The sequence below is a fragment of the Monodon monoceros genome, unplaced genomic scaffold (assembly GCF_005190385.1).
Source record: "Monodon monoceros isolate NGI ecotype Baffin Bay Population unplaced genomic scaffold, NGI_Narwhal_1 Super_Scaffold_19, whole genome shotgun sequence".
NCBI lineage: Eukaryota > Metazoa > Chordata > Mammalia > Artiodactyla > Monodontidae > Monodon > Monodon monoceros.
This window is the reverse complement of record NW_021703775.1, coordinates 455,941-474,378: the sequence shown is the minus strand read 5'-3', so window position 1 is coordinate 474,378 and position 18,438 is coordinate 455,941. Positions and strand designations below refer to the sequence as shown.

General features: G+C 42.5%; 1 protein-coding gene across 7 annotated transcripts in view; it reads left to right on the top strand.

Annotated features, from left to right (window-relative positions):
• The window catches only part of CCDC138 (coiled-coil domain containing 138), a 48,388-nt gene that overhangs the window by 13,244 nt on the left and 16,706 nt on the right, over positions 1-18,438 (top strand). For all 7 annotated transcript variants that reach the window (XR_003794868.1, XR_003794867.1, XR_003794866.1 and 4 more), the window contains one exon: positions 17,660-17,852. Coding sequence is in view for 4 of the 7 variants with exons in the window: in XM_029231727.1 (XP_029087560.1) it covers positions 17,660-17,852 (193 nt within the window). In the remaining 3 variants the exon portion in view is untranslated. The remainder of the gene's footprint in view (positions 1-17,659; positions 17,853-18,438) is intronic.

Genomic DNA, 18,438 nt, shown 5'->3' with positions numbered 1-18,438 from the left:
ATTTAATGATTGGTACACTTTTCTGTACATACATTATACTTCAATAAAAAGTTCAACTAAAAGACGTTTCCTATTAAAATGCATACGTGTAAGATGTTAGGAGACTTGCACATTTTTCATAGAATGAAGTAAACTTTCTTAGAAGCTCTTAATGTTTTAGGACCAAATGGTGGTTTTAGCTGTGATCTTTAATCATGGACGCTACTTCTGTCTGTTACGTTATGTTGCTTGGTAACACAGACTAGATAAGATGGTACACTGGGAAAACTTCAGTAGGAAATCGGCTTGAGGTTTCTATTGAAATATCTAATGTTTTCCTACCTTAGTTAAATGAAGTAAGTGAAGAAAACAGGAAGTTGGAGGTTCAGGCTAAGAGAGTTCAAGCTCGTTTAGATAATTTACAGGTAAGGTACCTGCTCTTCTCTTGAGACACAAGTGAAATTTAAAATGACTGCCTTTGGACTTTCTCACTTTTAATATAATTTTCTTTTAATTCACGGAGATGTACTGTCACAGAGGAAGTATGAGTTTATGACAATACAGAGATTGAAAGGAAATCCCCACGCCGCTCACGAAGCAAAAAGTTTAAAACAGGAAAAAGTACCAGTTTCAAAACCTCACAAGGCATGATATGATTTCTCCATTGGAAAACCAGGACATTTTTCTCTTCCTTATTTTTTTTTCCCTTTAGCAAACATTCTTCTTAGTGTGAAAGGATTCACTGTGATAATTTCCTTGTAGAAAAGTATTGCTATAATATTTCAGATATGCTTTTGTTTGCAAAAACAGAACGTTTAGCTGCTAAGAATATTCATGTATAAGGCTTTTTGGGGACATGTATTTTCATTCCTCTTGGAAATATAGCCAAGACTGGAATTTCTGGGTCATAAGGTAGAGGTATATTTAATTTGGGGGGCAGCTGCCAGTTTTCCAAAGTGGTTTTACCATTCATACTCCTGCTAGCAATGTGTGTATGACAACTTGGCTAAAAAGTTTGCTGTCAGGTTCTATGGCACCAAAAAACATTTGGTGTTTTCAGTCTTTTTTATTTTGACCTTTCCAGTGGGTGGGTAGTGATACCTCACTGGGCTTCAGTGGTTTTGATAAATGCTGTAGTTTTTCAAAAAGTGAACTGGGCGGATGGCCTTGTTTAAGGATGGCAACGGGAGCCCCAGCAGCAGAGGCAGGAGCTGCCGTGGGACGGGCAACGTCTGGCCTGTGACGGGCCGGCGCGGATCAAGCAGGAGCCACCGCGCTCCTAGCCCTGCGCAGGGGTCCACGCACGGGACCTCATCGACGGAAGGCCGGGGACCTCGTCCGTCCACAGGGCCAGGCCTGGGGGAGCTGCTTGTGCCAAGCTCTCGGGGCCCTCGCTTGGCGGTGCTGCAGGGTGTCAGCAGGGAGGTGCCGCGGCTCTGGGCCGTGCTGCCGAGAGCACAGGGGACCCGGCCTGTGTCCCCTCCGGCACCTGCGGTGGGAGGTCAGCTCGGGGCGGGCTGTCAACGTGGGGCGGATAGGGAGCCAAGCCCACAGCATCGCTGGCCCGGCCTCCGCGTCTCGTCCAGGAGGAGCACGGCAATCACAGCAAGGGTGGCAGCACCGGCCGCATGGCTCTCCCGGGGGCTCCAGTCCCAGGGCCCCCTTCTGACCTGCAGGGACCCCTCCTGGGCCCCACGTTGTGCTCCCAACGGGGCTGCCCTAGCCTGTGGCCGCCCCGCCTGCCCTCACCTCTACCAGGCCCCAGCTGTGCACAGAGGGTTTAGTGGTTGGAAAAGATCGTATTTAACTCCCCCGCCTCCTTTTTCCTGTCATGGATGCTGGCTGTGAAAAAGAAATTTTTTTTTTAATTAATTAGTTTATTTTTGGCTGCATTGGGTCTTTGTTGCTGCGCGCGGGCTTTCTCTAGTTGCGGCGAGCAGGGGCTACTCTTTGTTGCGGAGTGCAGGCTTCTCACTGCAGTGGCTTCTGTTGTTGCGGAGCACAGGCTCTAGGCATGCGGGCTTCAGTAGTTGTGGCACGCAGGCTCAGTAGTTGTGGCGCACAGGCTTAGTTGTTCCGCGGCATGTAGGATCTTCCCAGACCAGGGCTCAAACCCGTGTCCCCTGCATTGGCAGGCAGATTCCCAACCACTGCACCACCAGGGAAGTGCCATGAAAAACATTTTTTAATTAAAAACAAATAATAAAGTAAATTGGAAAAAGTGGAGATTTATACTCAGGTTAGTCAAGATGATTGCAGTTTTCATCAAAAGTTCCTATTTGAGGAAAATTGAGAAGGTTAAAAGTGACTCTTGGTCAGAATAGTATAACTTTGTTTTCATTCATCTGATTCTGTTTTTGTGGATCGCTGTCTGCTTAATTTTGCCTTTTATTAATTTGCTTTTGTATTTCTCTGTCTAAAATTAAATCTAGCGTAGCTCCCGTTGAAGGAACATGTGTGATAAATGTTGAATTGAAGTGACTGAAAGTGATTTGAAGGAACACGGAAATCAGCTTAGTTGAATTTATAGTTTCTTATGGCAGTTTGCTCTTGTTTTCCTCCCATTTTGGTGGACTCTCAGAGAACAGGATTTCCAGGAAACATTTTCATACCCTATTTGTAGAATGTTACGGTGTAAAGGAAAAAGAAGATATGAAGTTTCATGGTGGAAATGGTTTGGCTTTTGAGACCTTTAAATTTGTTAAAATCTATTAGTTATGGTGGCTCATGCTCTTGAGTTAAGGCCAATTTTACTCTTCTCCATTATCAAACTTGGGTAAAGAATTTTAATGAAAATTCTCTCTTTTGGTTACAAGGTGCAGTTCTTTCAATTTCCTTGTTATGGTGGGTTTCTCCCCTTCTGTCAACCAGCATTTAACATGTTTCTAATATTAATTAGAGAGATTTGATTTGGAATTTCTTTCATTTGTAGAAGATTTGTCATCCAATACATGTTTTAGTGTTTTAGATAAATGATGCCATAATCACCTACCAAATTTAAAACTTGCCTTTGAAGTTTTAGGAGGCTGTGAATTGAAAGAAGTGCTTGATTTAGTTTTTTTGCATATAGGTACCACTTAATGGACAAGCTTATGAACTTTTAACTGTCTTCATGGACTGGATTTCAGATCATCACCTTAGCAAATTGAAACATGAAGAATCTAGAATGGATGGTGAAAAGGCACTACCCACATTTGCTTCTCAGAGAAATGATATTCAGGAGAAGTGTGTGAAGATTTGTTTTTTAATTTGAAATATATGACTCAGTAGACACGAAAATTGAAAAAGTGGTACATTTTACAAGAGAAAAAATATTGAAAGTATTTTTGATAGAAAGTTGATTATACCAATAGTCAGTTCTAAAAAGATTCATTTCAGACTTAATTCAAATTAATTCATACTTATATTTTTTGTAACATGATGGGAATTTCTTTTTAAAGGCAGACCAGAAATTGAAAACCTACTCCAAAAATGGCAAAATAGTTGTGTATCAGAGTTAGGCAGATAATCAGTGATAGGAACAATTCCTGATACACATCATTTTAGGATCCAAATCCCACTAAAATAATTTTATTTTGCCTTTTGTCATGAAGGGTTAAATAGTATTTTCAAGGGGCTTCTCATTAACAAAGAGCAATGACCATTTTCTTAAATTACAGACATTAATTTGGATGTTGATACTCAGGATTTTCAGTCAGTATAAATTGTCATTAGAGGTTGACGGTTGCATTCTACAAGAAATACATTAGAACCCTGAAGAGTGGATATCTAAAGTTGTTTGTTTGGTTTAACGAATTAATAAATACAGGCCAGGGTTTCATTTGAGGAAATTATTTCCGGTTTTCATCCTTACCTAAAAAGTTTCTTCTAAATGCTTTTTGTGCTAGGCAGGATAATGGCCCCGGAGACGTTCATAACCTAAGCCCTGGAACCTGTCAGTGTGTCACGTTTACAAGGAAAAAGTAAGTTAAGGTTACTAATCAGCTGACCCTGGAGCAGAGATTAATCAGGATGATCTGGGTGGGTCCAGTCATCACGTGCGCACTTCAGGCCAGACGAAAGAGGCAGAAGAGTAGGTGAGACACTCGGTGCATCCTTGCATCCTCAGTGGCTTTGAAGATGAGGAAGAGGGGGCTTCCCTGGTGGCGCAGTGGTTGAGAGTCCGCCTGCCAATGCGGGGGACGCGGGTTCGTGCCCCGGTCCGGGAAGATCCCACATGCCACGGAGCGGCTGGGCCCGTGAGCCATGGCCGCTGAGCCTGCGCGTCCGGAGCCTGTGCTCCGCAATGGGAGGGGCCACAACAGTGAGAGGCCCGCGTACCGCAAAAAAAAAAAAAAAAAAAAAGTGAAGTTTGAGTCAAAACATTTTTTTAAACTTTTATGCTTCAAACTATACTATCTTGAGAGTCAAAGGCAACCCAATGAATGGAAAAAATATTTTTCAAATCAGATCTGATAAGGGACTTCCATCTTGAGTATTTAAACAAAAACACCTTACAACTTAGTAATTAAAGACAGCCTAATTGAAAATGCTCAGTGCATCTGAACAGACGGTTCTCTAACACTCACCCAAGTGGTCGATAAGCGTGTCCGACGATGCTCAGCAACGTTAGTAATTTGGGGAATGCAAATCCGAGTCACTTTGTTTTGTCACTTCACACCCCCTGGGATGGCTAAAGTAAAAAAGCCAGAGATTCTCAAGCATTGACCAAGATGTGAAGAAATCGGAACTCTCGTGCGCTGCTGGTGAAGATGTAAAAAGGTGTAGTAGGAACTTCGGAAAATAGCCTGGCAGTTCCTGAGAAGATGAAACGTGGATTTACCAGACGAGTCAGCTGTTCCACTCTGAGGTGTGTACTCAAGAGAAACGCAGACGTGTGCGCACATAGATTCATACGTGAATGTTCATGGCAACATGACGCACGATAGCCAACACGTGGAGACAACCCAGATGCCCATCAGCTGACAGATGGCTCAGTAAAATGGTGTATGTAGATTGTGGAATATAATTTGGTGGTAAAAGGGGATGATGTATCCATGCATACTACAGCGTGAGTGAACTTTGAAAATATTGGGAGTGAAAGAAGCAAGTCACAAAAGACCACATATTGTGTGATTCCATTTATATGAAAATCCTGGAACCGTGTAAATCAGTGTAGAGAAAGTAGCCGAGTGGTTGTGAGGACAGGATGCTGAGATGCCTGCTAACGGTTGGGGTTCTTGGGGGGGAGGGTGATGGAAATGTTCTCAAACGGATTCTCACGATGGTTTCACAGCTCGCTGAATATACTGAAAATCACTGAGTTGTACCCTTTACATGGGTGACTCGTATGGTGTGTGAATTATATCTCACTAAAACGATTACCAGCAAATTCACCACCGCCGCCGTGAAAGGCGGGAAAGACACCAGGTCCGCAGGAGGCGCTCTTGCTCCTGGCGTCCCCTGGGTCCTTAGACCTGGGACACTCCGCCTGCCTCCTCCCCCTCCCCTCGCTTCCCCTCCCCAGCTTCATGCTGGTAACCTGGCGAACTTACTGAATATCTCACACTTCTGATTTTCCTGCGTGCTTCCTCGTGTTATGTACCTTGTTTGTGACAGAAGCACTTTATACATAGTTCTGTGTACTTTATCTTGTATACCTATGTGTGGTCCCAGTTGAAAGATTTCTCTCTGCAACGGAAGACTTTCCTTCCTTACCAGTTTTAAATACTGTAATTTAAGGGTGGTGGAATTAAGAATACAAAATGTTCCTGTGATTATGACCTTAACAGAGTAGGTGGTTATCAAATTCTGTTCATCCACAAAAGTACTCAATTTCGGGTGTCTGTAAGTTTTCAGTTTTGCTTGAAATTTCATTCTAGAAAATAACTAAGACTAGGAGGAAATTAATGAAGAGCTTTCAGGAGAAAATAGCGTCAGGTTTATGCTTTGAAAGGGTCGTGTCTTCTGTGATGCGGCAAGAGGGTCGAAGAGATGCAAGAGTGGGTCTGGAGGACACTTAGGAAACGCAGGTGGTTCAGGGGAAGGACAGTGTGGCTGTGAGCTGGAAATGGGCCATCTAGAGAATGTTTAGGGGGGAAGATTGACGAGACTGGTGATGGATCCCGTATAAAAGGTGGGCTCTCAGGGTTGGCACCCAGGCTCCTGACTTTGCACCGGGATGAACGTTGGTCGCGTTCACTGCAAGTAGGAAATACTACACGAGATCTGGGTTTGAGCTTCCACTGTTGGTAAGGTAGTTTTAGACGAGTTGAGTTGCAGACACTGGAGTGCGTGTGTGGGTGTGGGTGTGGGTGTAGGTGTGGCTCTGGGGGCTGGGGCTCTGCGGAGAGGCCTGAGCTGGGCGTGTGGACGTGGGGGTTGTGAGTCCGGACTGGCTAGCGCTGAGTCGAGGAACTCCGGTATTTAATGGTCAGGTGAATGAGGACCAGCCAGCAGGAGAGAATGGTAGTGGCGCGAGAAGTAGGGGAGAGCTGGGTGTCGCGGGAGAAGTTGGTGACACAGAAGCCAGGGTGGGGTGTTTCCGGAGGAGTGCGTAGGTCATATATGTCCTTCCAGACTCAGAGGTTTATCTTTATACCTTATTTATCACATCTGGGGTCCAATTACATATGGTTCTATATCCTAGCTTTTATTAATTTTTTTCAAACATTCTTTTCTTGGCATGTTTTTTTTACATCTTTATTGGAGTATAATTGCTTTACAGTGGTGTGCTAGTTTCTGCTTTATAACAGAGTGACTCAGTTATACATATACATATGTTCCCATATCTCTTCCCTCTTGCGTCTCCCTCCCTCCCACCCTCCCTATCCCACCCCTCTAGGTGGTCACAAAGCACCGAGCTGATCTCCCTGTGCTATGCAGCTGCTTCCCACTAGCTACCTGTTTTACGTTTGGTAGTGTATATATGTCCATGCCACTCTCTCACTTTGTCACAGCTTACCCTTCCCCCTCCCCATATCCTCAAGTCTATTCTCTAGTAGGTCTGTGTCTTTATTCCCGTCTTACCCTAGGTTCTTCATGACATTTTTTCCCCCTTAGATTCCATATATATGTGTTAGCCTGTGGTATTTGTCTTTCTCTTTCTGACTTACTTCACTCTGTATGACAGACTCTAGGTCCATCAACCTCACTACAAATAACTCAATTTAAAAACCCTGCAGAAAGTAGGCATAGGGGGAACTTTCCTCAACATAATAAAGGCCATATATGACAAACCCACAGCCAGCATCGTCCTCAATGGTGAAAAACTGAAACCATTTCCACTAAGATCAGGAACAAGATGAGGTTCCCCACTCTCACCACTATTATTCAACATAGTTCTGGAAGTTTTAGCCACAGCAATCAGAGAAGGAAAAGAAAAAAAAGGAATCCAAATCGGAAAAGAAGAAGTAAAGCTGTCACTGTTTGCAGATGACATGATACTATATACATAGAGAATCCTGAAGATGCCACCAGAAAACTACTAGAGCTAATCAACGAATTTGGTAAAGTAGCAGGACACAAAATTAATGCACAGAAATCTCTAGCATTCCTATACACTAATGATGAAAAATCTGAAAGAGAAATTAAGGAAACACTCCCATTTACCATTGCAACAAGAAGAATAAAATACCTAGGAATAAACCTACCTAAGGAGACAAAAGACCTGTACGCAGAAAATTATAAGACTGATGAAATAAATTAAAGATGATACAAGTAGATGGAGAGATATACCATGTTCTTGGATTGGAAGAATCAACATTGTGAGAATGACTCTACTACCCAAAGCAATCTACAGATTCAATGCAATCCCTATCAAACTACCACTGGCATTTTTCACAGAACTAGAATGTACCGCTATGGTCTTAATCTTTCAGCAAAATGACATACTGTTGAAGCAGCGTTCATAAATACCTTTTTTAAAGATTTGCATTATTTTTATAAGTTGACATTAATTAAGATATTTATGAAAGACAGACATATAAAGAGGAAAGTAAATATCACTCCAGTTACTGAAATCTCACTGTTAATATTTCTAAAAAATATCTTATCTCTTTTTCAATATAAATTCATACAGACATATTTTATGTAAGTGGAATCTTATTACACTTTTTGTAACCTGCTTTTATAACCTCAGAATATGCCAAGGCAATAAATATAGATGCCATTATCATTTTTAATGGTTATATATGCACCATAAGTTTATTTAACCATTTAAGATTCAGAGTGTGTTTTTATAGGTTAATCTTAAAATCCTAGATGTGCCATTGCTGGGTCAAGGGAATAGATATGTAATGTTTCAAACACATATTTCCTTATTGTGTTACATACGGTTTTAAAGTGAAGATTTTTTGTTAGAGAATTCTTTTTTTTCTTTTGGAAAAAGATCATTTTTGGAAAATTGTGGTAATTGATTTCAGGCTTCTAAAAATAGTGTGTGTTTGTATTTTCCATCATTTTATCTTTAGCTTTTGCCTGTGATGACAGAGCAGCTACAGTGGATGCCTTTTGTGAATGCCAAGCTTCACGAGCCTTTTGTAAAGTTTATATATTGGTCTCTAAGGCAGCTCGATGCGGGAACACAGGTCATTGGTGAACGGGAGTCTGTCTGCAAGTAAAACCCTTTTGCTCTTGATCTTACTCTCTCACAGCTTTCCCCACACGTCCTGTTCTGCTTTGGGACTTTTCCTCACCTCCCTTGCTTTGTTCACCACTTTCTCTTCTTTCCCCTTTTACTATCCTATTTCTCAATGCTGTAGATCGGATTCAAGGTGTAACATTGTTTTTGAGTTTCAGAATTGTGTAATAAGGAGTTTCATTGTGTTAGGTTATTGTTGAAACCAACTGCTCCCCCCCCCCGCCTCATTATTTATTTTATAGTTTTTCATATTCTTCTGAAGGTAACAGAAATTGGTTTTTTGTCTTTATGCCGGTAAACACACACTAGCTAAATGGAACAGTGATTATTAGGATAACCTAATCAAAGAGGGAAAATTATTCCAGCATCTTATAAAATGAAGGCTAGGTGTTACCAGCTCATGTAAGGGTTATTTAATCCAAATATGACGTGCATATATAACCAATTGTGCTATGAGTTGTAGTAGGTTTGTAAAATGTTACTTTCCCAGTTAGTATTGATAAATGCTGTTACAGCTTTCATTTGGTTAAAAATGGAGAAAAACAGATTAGTGCTCGGGTAGCTTACTCTTGGTCCTGTGGAGCTCAGGAAGCACACGGCTAACCTGCTGAGTGCAGGACTGGTGGTTAAGTAGTGGGATGGCTGAGGTTTAGGGAAAATGGCTTTCTGAGGATTTCCTAAATATTCGTGGCGCACGTGAGTGAGTACGTGAGCATGTGTGTGCGCGCACACGTGCAAGCACATACATAATATACACACAGTTGACCTTAACTGTGTGTCTCACCAAAGTTATATAAATTATCTGGTCGGTTAATGTCACTGTTGACTTTGCTGTTCATGTGATGGTTTCTGAGAAAGGTTGGCTGAATGCTTGCTTTCAGCCGCAAAAGGCTAGACTCGCAGAATTGAGTGAAACTTTGTTTTATCTTCCTTCCAGAAGAGTCTTCTCATTTTTCTTCAGATAATTTGTACTCTGTTCTTGTCTTCAGATCACCACCCAGCACCACTCTGTGTGCACTGCCAGCCTGCACCCACTTTCTAGTGAAAAGTAGCATTCTTGCCACTCTCCCGTTCGTTTGGTCAACATTTACTGATGGGTTTTTAACATTTTAGTTTTAACAATTGTCTAATTGCAAGTACTTTTTTAAAAATTAAGCTTTTTATTTTGAGATAGTTGTAGATTCACTTGTATTCATAAGAAATAATAGAGCGATCACTTGTTTCCATTCCCGCAAAGGTGACATACTCCAAAACTAGTTGCAGTACCACAACCATGATACTGACATGGCTATAGTCAAGGTAACAGAACAGTTTCATCACCATGAAGGTTTCTTATGTTGCTTTTTTAATATATAGACTTTATTTTTTAGAGCGAATTTAGGTTCACAGCGAAATGGAGCACAGAGGGTTTCCGTAAACCCCTGCCCCACACGTGCACAGCCTCCTCACTACCAGCGTCCCACCAGATGGGACCTTTGTCACAGTCGATGGTCCTGCACGTGCACGTCATCATCACCCACAGTGTGAGGTTCACATCAGGGTCAGTCTCGGTGTTGTACGTTCTTTGGGTTTTGACAGATGTATCAGGGCATGTAACCGTCATTGTACAGAATAATTTGATACAAAAAATCGTTTGCCCTAAAAATCCTCTGTGTTGTGCCTATTCTTGCCTTCCCCCAACCCCTGACTCCTGGAAACCACCAGTCCATTTACTGTCTGCAGAGTTTTGCCTTTTCCAGAATGTCATAGAGCTGGAACCATCCAGTGTGTACCCTTTTCAGATTGGCTTCTTTCACCTAGTCATATGTGTTTAAGGTTCCTCCCTGTCTTTTCATGGCTTGATAACCCTTTTCTTTTTAGCCCTGAATAATATCCCATTGCCTGGATAGACCACAGTTTATCTGTCCATCACCTACTGACAGATATGTTGGTTGCTTCCAAGTTTTGGCAATTATGAATAAAGTTGCTGTCACATCCATGTGCAGGTTTCTGTGTGGATATAAGTTTTCAACTCCTTTGGGTAAATATCAAGGAGCATGATTATTGGATAGTATGGTAAGAATATACTCTTTTTTTTGTTTTAAGCAACTACAAGCTGTCTTCCAAAGTGGCTGCGCTATTCTGCATTCCCACCAGCAGTGATGAGAGTTCCTGTTGCTTCGCATCCTCGCCGGCACTCAGTGTTGTTTGTGTTCTGGGTTTTGGCCCTTCTAATAGTGTGTAGCAGTATCTCACGTGGTTTTAATTTGCGTCTCCCTGATGACGTATGATGTGGAGCATCTTATGTTTGCCTGACGTCTGTACATCTTCTTTGGTGAGGTGTCCAGGTCCTTTGTGCACTTCCTGATTGGGTTGTGTATTCTCTTATTGCTGAGTTTTTAGAATTCTTTGTATATTTGGATAACAGTCTTGTATCAGATGTGTCTTTTGCACACACTTTTGCATAAGTCCAGCCTATCAGTTATTTGTCACGGATCGTGCCTTTGGTGTTGTATCTAAAAAGTGATCACCGTGCCCAAGGTGTTGTTACACCCTCTTGGAGAATTGACCCATTCATCACTATGTGATGCCCCTCCTGTCCCTGGTAACTTTCCCTGCTCCGAAGCCTGTTTTGTCTGAAAGTAAGATCTCAAAGCTGTTCAGCTTCCTTGTGATTACTGTCAGCATGGTGTATCTTTCTTTATCCATTTGTTGAATACTTTTAATCTGTATGTGTCTTTAGATTTCAAGTGGGTTTCTTGTACACAGTGTATAGGGATCTTCTGTTACAGTCTCTTGTATTTGGTGTGTTTTGACTGTTGTTATTTAGAGTGATTATTGATACTGTTCGGTTAATATTTACCCAAGGTGTCAGTTTTCTGTTTGTTGACATTGTTCTTTGTTCTTCTACTCTTTTCCTTTCTTTTGTGGCTTTAACTGGACATATGATAGTCTACTTTCCATCCTTTTTAGCATGTCAATTGTACTACTTTTTTAACTTTTTTTAGTGGTTGAGTACCTTATTAGAACAAAATATTCCTAATTCTTTCCTTCTGTGTTTTATTCCTTTGTATCATTGCTGTCATTCATTACCCCTATACATAAGCACACACACGTGTGTATATATGTTATACACACATGCACATATAAACACACACATGCATACATAATCAAATACATTGTTGCTATTATTTTCAACAAACTCTTATCTGTTAGACCAATTAAGAATAAGAAAAATAAGTGTTTTTATTTTACCTGCACTTCTTCCTTCCCTAATGCTCTTACTTTATGTACATCCAAGTTTCCCAAGATATATAATCTCCTTCTCTCTAAAGAATTTTTGTTAGTATTTCTTGCAAGACAGGTCTACTGGTAACAAATTCCTTCAGTTTTTGTTGATCTGAGAAAATCTTTATTTCCGCTTCATTTCTGGTGGATAATTTTGCAGTATATAGAATTCTAAGTTGGCGGGGTTTTTTCCCTCAACAGTTTAGATATTTCCTTCTGCTCTCTTCGTGCTTATGTGGTTTTTGAAGAGAACCTCGATGTAATTCTTATCTTTGCTCTGCTATAGGTGAGCTGTTTTCTCCTCTGGCTTCTATTAGGATTCTTTTCATTAGCTTTTCTTTTCTTTCTTTTTTCCAGCTGCGCGACATTCGGGATCTTACTTCCCCCACCTGGGATTGAATCTGTGCCCCCTGCGGTGGAAGTGCAGAGTCTTAACCACTGCATCACCAGCGAAGTCCCTAGCTTTTATTTTCTGTAGTTTATGTTACACTTTGGTGTAGTGTTTTGTTTTATTTTTTCTTTTGCTACTTATCCTAGTTGGTGTTCTCTGAGCTTCCTGGTTCTGTGTTTTTGTTTCTGACATTAATTTGAGGGAGATTCTCAAGTCATTATTGCTTCAAGTATTCTGTTTCTTTTTCTCTTTTCCTTCTGGTATTCCCCTTACCTGTATGTCACACCTTTTGTAGTTGTCCCATAATTTTTGTATAGTCTGTTCCATTTCTTCAGTCTTTTTTTTTTTCTCTTTGCTTTTTTTTTTTTTTTTGGCAGGGGTGGCTGCGTTGAGTCTTAGTTGCTGCACGCGCTTTCTCTAGTTGCGGTGAGCAGTGTCTGCTCTTCGTTGCGGTGCACGGGCTTCTTATTGCGGTGGCTTCTCTCATTGCGGAGCACAGGCTCTGGGCGCGTGAGCTTCTGTAGTTGTGGCACACGGGCTCAGTAGTTGTGGCTCGCGGGCTCTAGAGCACAGGCTCAGTAGTTGTGGCACACGGGCTTAGTTGCTCCGCAGCATGTGGGATCTTCCCGGACCAGGGCTCGAACCTATGTCCCCTGCATTGGCAGGCAGATTCTCAACCACTGCGCCACCAGGGAAGTCCCTCTCTTTGCTTTTTAGTTTCTGAAGTTTCTGTAGAAGGTATCATCAAGCTCAGAGGTTGTTTCTGGAGCCCCGTAGATTCCACTAATGAGCCCAGCAAAGCTCTTCTCCATTCTCAGTGGTTTTCATCTCTAGTGTTCCTTTTGGTTCTTTCTCAGAATTTCATCTCTCTGCCTATTTTATCCATCTGTTCTTTTGTGTTGTCTCCTTTTTCCATTAGAGCTCTTGGCATGTTAATCATAGTTGTTTCAAATTCCCAGGCTGATTATTCCAGCATTCCTACCGTATTCGGGTCTGATTCTGTTGCTTGCTCTGGCTTTTCAAACTGTGCTTTGCCTTTTGTGTGCCTAGTGTCTTCCTTGCTACCTGGACGTGCTGCACTGGGCCCTGGAGCTGCTGCAGATAGGCCTTCAGTGCTGTGGTGGCAGGTGTGTGGAGGGGAGTGCTCTGGCTGTGTGAGCAGGTCTCAGTCTTCCAGGGAGCGCGTGTCCCTGGCCTGTGAACTTCACAGGTGCTTCTCGGGTCTTCTGCCCCTGAGGTGGGGCAGGAGTGTAGAGTTCACTGGAGTTGGGTGTCATTTCCCTTCCCCTAGGCTGATTGGACTCCGATAAAACTCCAGTAGGTTAGGCTCTGGTAAAGTAGTTTTCTTGAGGACAAATCTAACACTGGACAGTGTTACCACTTTTGCTTCAGCTGTCGAACATGCCTCAAGATAAGCAGGGAAGTCTGTCTGCTCACCTGTGTTTGAGCTCACCGTGCTCTTCCTTCCCGATGTCTCAAGGCTCCTTCTTCCGTCTCTCCTATTTGGAGAACTTCCCTTAGGCAGTCTGATGACAAACTGTCTTTTCTTTTTTTTTTTTTTAATGTAATTTTTATTTTATGTTGGAGTATAGTTGATTGACAGTGTTGTGTTATTGTCATGTGTACAGCATAGTGATTCAGTTCTACGTATACATGTATCTGTTCCTTTTAAAATTCTTTTCCCATTTAGGTTATTACAGAATATTGAGCAGAGTTCCCTGTGCTATACAGTAGGTCCTTATTGTTTATCTGTTTTATATGTAGTAGTGTGTATATGCTAATCCCAAACTCCCAGTTTATTCCCCCAGCCTTTCCCCTTTGGCAACCATTTTTTTTTTTAGATTCCACATGATATTTGTTCTTCTTTGTCTGACTTACTTCACGTAGTGTGGTGATCTCCAGGTCCACCCATGTTGTTACAAATGGCATTATTTCATCCCTTTTTATGGCTGAGCAGTATTCCATTGTGTATATATGCACCACATCTTCTTTATCCATTCTTCTGTCAGTGGGCATTTAGGTTGTTTCCATGTGCTGGCTATTGTAGATAGTGCTGCAGTGAAGACTGGGGTGCATGTGTCTTTTTGAATTGTGGTTTTCTCGGGATATATACCCAGTAGTGGGATTGCTGGGTCATATGGTAGCTCTATTTTTAGTTTTTTAAGGAACCTCCATACTGTTCTCCACAGTGGCTGTACCAATTTACATTCCCACCAACAGTGTTAGAGGGTTCCCTTTTCTCCACACCCTCTCCAGCATTTATTGTTTGTAGATTTTTTGAGGATGGTCATTTTGACCGGTGTGACGTGATACCTCATTGTAGTTTTGATTTGCATTTCTCTAATAATTAACGATGTTGGGCATCTTTTCGTGTGTCTTTTGGCCATCTGTATGTCTTCTTTGGAGAAATGTCTATTCACATCTTCTGTCCATTTTTTGATTGGGTTGTTTGTTTTTTTGCTATTGAGTTGCTGAGCTGTCTATATATTTTGGAGGTTAATCCCTTGTGGGTTGCTTCGTTTGCAAATATTTTCTCACATTCTGAGGGTTGTCTTTTCATCTTGTTTACAGTTTCCGTTGCTGTGCAGAAGCTTTTCCTTCATCTTAGAATGCTCTGATTTCCCCATCATTTCTAAAGCATATTTTCACTGGATATCAGATTTGGGCATGACAGTTCTCTTCTTGCAGCGTTTGAAAAATGTTGTGCCAATTCCTTTTAGTCAGTTTCTGTGGTTTCTGTTAAGTCTGCTGCAATTTGAATTGCTTTCCCGTATATGTTCATTTCTCTGACACTGCTTTTGGTTTTGTTCCCTTTCTTCAGTTTTCATGAGCTTGGCTGCGCTGTGTCTCCTTGATCTCTGGGTCTGTCCTCCTTGGGGCTTGCTCAGCTGCCTCAGCCTCTGCAGATGGCTTCCAGCCGCCGTCCCTTCAGCTGTTCCTTTGGCCCTGCTTGGCTTTCTGCTCCTTTCAGGGCTCTGATTGTCGTTGCTGTCACAGCTTTTGTGACGGTCCCTCAGCTTCTTGAGTCTCTTATTTTGTTCTCCTTTCTGCTCAGATTGGGTAATCTCTGTTGTTGTATTTCCCACTTAGCTGACTCTTCCCTCTGTTCTCTCTGTTCTGCTGTTCAGGCTGTTCACTGAGGGGTTAGTTTTGGTCGTCGTGTTTTCAGTCAGGAAATTTCTGTTTGGTTCTTTACATTTTCTTTGGTTAGACTTTCTTTTTCTTTGATGAGATTTTCTGTTTTTTTCATTTGTTTCAAAAATGTCTATAATTTCTCATTTCGTCACAGCTCCTCTAGCGTGTTTGTCATGTTGGTGTTGGCAAGTACTGGTTTTCCTTTTTCATTCAGTTTGAGGTCCTTCTGGTGTGACTAGTGATTCTCTGTTGGAAACTGGACATCCCGGCACTGTGTCACGAGACTCCGGATGTTAGTAAACATTTTGTCTCGCCTGGCTGGCGCTGCTCTGCAGACGAGGGGCCTCCTCAGTCAAAGCCCTGGTTCCCCGCCAGCCTGTGTGGCCATGGGAGGCGGTGGGGGGGCGGGGTCTGGGCCCCTCCCTACCCGGGGTGGGGCTGGGGGCGCCTCACTGCTCCCACGTGGCCTCCGCTGACGCTGCCGTTCCGCCTGGCGGGGGTGGGAGTCCCCGCCTTCCTGACGACCTTGCTGGCTTTGGGGGGCTGGGCCACGGGCTGTTCTGTGGTGTTTGGCTGGAGCGCAGTTTTGTCTGCACGTTTTTTGTCTCGCAGGTCTGCCCTTTCCCGCCCTGTGGCCAGAGATCAGCGCTTGGCGTTAGGGTGGGCATTCTCTATCCTTTGGTGGCCGCTTTTTCGGCTCCAGATCTGGGAAGTCTGAAGCCGTATTGGGTGTTTGGGGCCCCAGCCAGCCTGCTTTCTTCTGTCCGCCTTTCAGTCATCTGGTGTTTGTTTTCTGTACAATGTCCAGGGGGTTTAGTTGTCTTCAGAGCAGGAAGACTGGGGGGAGGTAATACCTGCTCAGTCTTGTGGCCAGAAATCTTATTTTCTATTAAAAAAAATTTGTTAACCTGGCGGGGGGGGGGGGTCAAAGTTGTTTTTGACATGTTTTTTGCCTTATAGTAGAGAAGGCAACCTGTCCTACAAAATATGGTTGAAGTTCTGAGACGAGCGACCCCCGTAGGCGGGTCCTGGGCCGCACTGAGCACAGATGCGTGAGACACCACGTTCTTCAGCAGAGACTTTGGTTTCTCTTCTGTTTCCACTTAGAGGGAAGTAGTATCAACACACGTTTAAGAAAACAAGAAGCTTATTTTTAGACATAAGCAAAATTCCCTTAATCCTGTCTTCCTAATGCATTATTCTGAGTAGGATTTTGAAATATTTTCTTCTGTTACCTTTTCACACTGAGGCTTTAAAGCACAAATGTATTATCTCTTCCTAATGATATCAAAAAGCTTATTGATAATATATGTGAATTAGATGGCACTGCTTGTGCGACTCACCACCAAATCATTTGGCCTCTGACACTCATAAAATCTCAGTATATCTGTCTCTGATTTTATGTGCAGAAATTCTAGAGCTGATGCTTTTTATCCACATTGCAAGATCAGTGCTTATCTGGGTACAGATGGGTCAGAAATCCCCAGAAGATGGGGGAAGCCGTTACAAAAGTCAGTGATATGGGTTTATAACAAAGGGAATTTTCAGTTATTTCTGAGTGTGGCTTCGGCACTCCCGTCTGCAGCAGGTTGAACGCTTTTCCTGTGTTGGCTTCTTACCGCGTTTGTGGAAAACCATCAGAGCCTGTGTTGTTTTAGAGGGAGTTAATATGCCATCATTTCTGTTTTGCTCATTTTCTTGTTTGAGTTGATTCGCCCTGAGAATTGTCCGTGATTCTAACCCAGCATTTTTTTCTTCTGAAATGGATAAAATGTATTGCAATCGTGGTGACATTTACCATCTGACTGGGCTGTGAAGCAGCGAGGCGCTAGATGATCGCGTGTGAGCGGGCACTGGGGGATGCTGGGCTCTTCACCGGCAGTGGTGGAGGCGGGCAGCACAGACCCCACAAGCCTCCCCTTGTTTCTTTGGCTGCTCTGTGCCAGAGATCTCTCACGATCTGCTCTTAGATGTTTTGAAATGGAATTTTGTCATAGTGCTTCTCCTAATTTAATTCTTTGGAAATTACTGTTTCTCATTTCTTAGTTGTACCCATTTCTTTTAGAGGAATATGTAGTATAAATAATTTTTTAAAGTTGATTATGAAATTACTGCTTTCCAGTCTTGCATATTTTCAGCTCCATTTGATCTGTTTTTAGTTAGCAAAAGATTGGCTTATTTTTAGTTCATATATTGGATTGTAGTATTTAAAATACATATTTTCTGAACATGAGTAAGTGTACTAAGACAGTACGTGTTTTTAACAGCATTCGACTATGACGTCAACATTGAGGCGACTGGGTGAAGACATATTCAAAGGAGTAGTGACCAAGGGCCTTCAGGGTAATTCTTTGGAGCATTCTGTGGAGAGTAAACCAAAGACAGCTGCTTTCTTTAAGAGCTCCAGTTTACCACTGAGATTTTTTTCGACTTTAATTGTTCTCAAAACAGTCACACAAGGTAAGCTTTCAGATGTGCTTGTGCTATAATTTCTTGTCAGTAACCAGAAGAGAATCCTCTGTAGTGGAGCAGTTCTTACATAGTTGAATATATTTTACATTTTCAGAATGCGCTTTTAAGTTGTTTTATACTGGTGACCCATTGTTAAAAACTACTTTAATTGCTGAATTTGAGAAAAATGAGTGGTGGGTTGGCCTTGTTGCCCCTCCCAGAGGCCCTTGTTGATGCTCTTAGATCACGTGCCCGTAGCAACCTTTGCTGCCGCTGCCCTTGCGTTTCCCGCGTGGTATTGAGATTGCTGTTAATAGTTTACTGATCCCCACTAGAGCAGGGCTTGGCGGACTAGAGCCCATGGGCCAAATGTGGCCCACCACCTGTTTTGTCAATAAAGTTTTATTTGAACACAGTTATGTTCATTAGTTTCCTGTTGTCTCTGTTTTTGCTGTATAACAACAGAGCTGAGTAGCTGGCAACGGAGACAGCCTGCCCTCCAGAGCCTATAAAGTTGTTACGTGGCCCTTCACAGAAAAAGTTTCTCAGCCCCCACACTCGTGTGTAAGTTTACTGCCTTGTTGCCCACTGTACA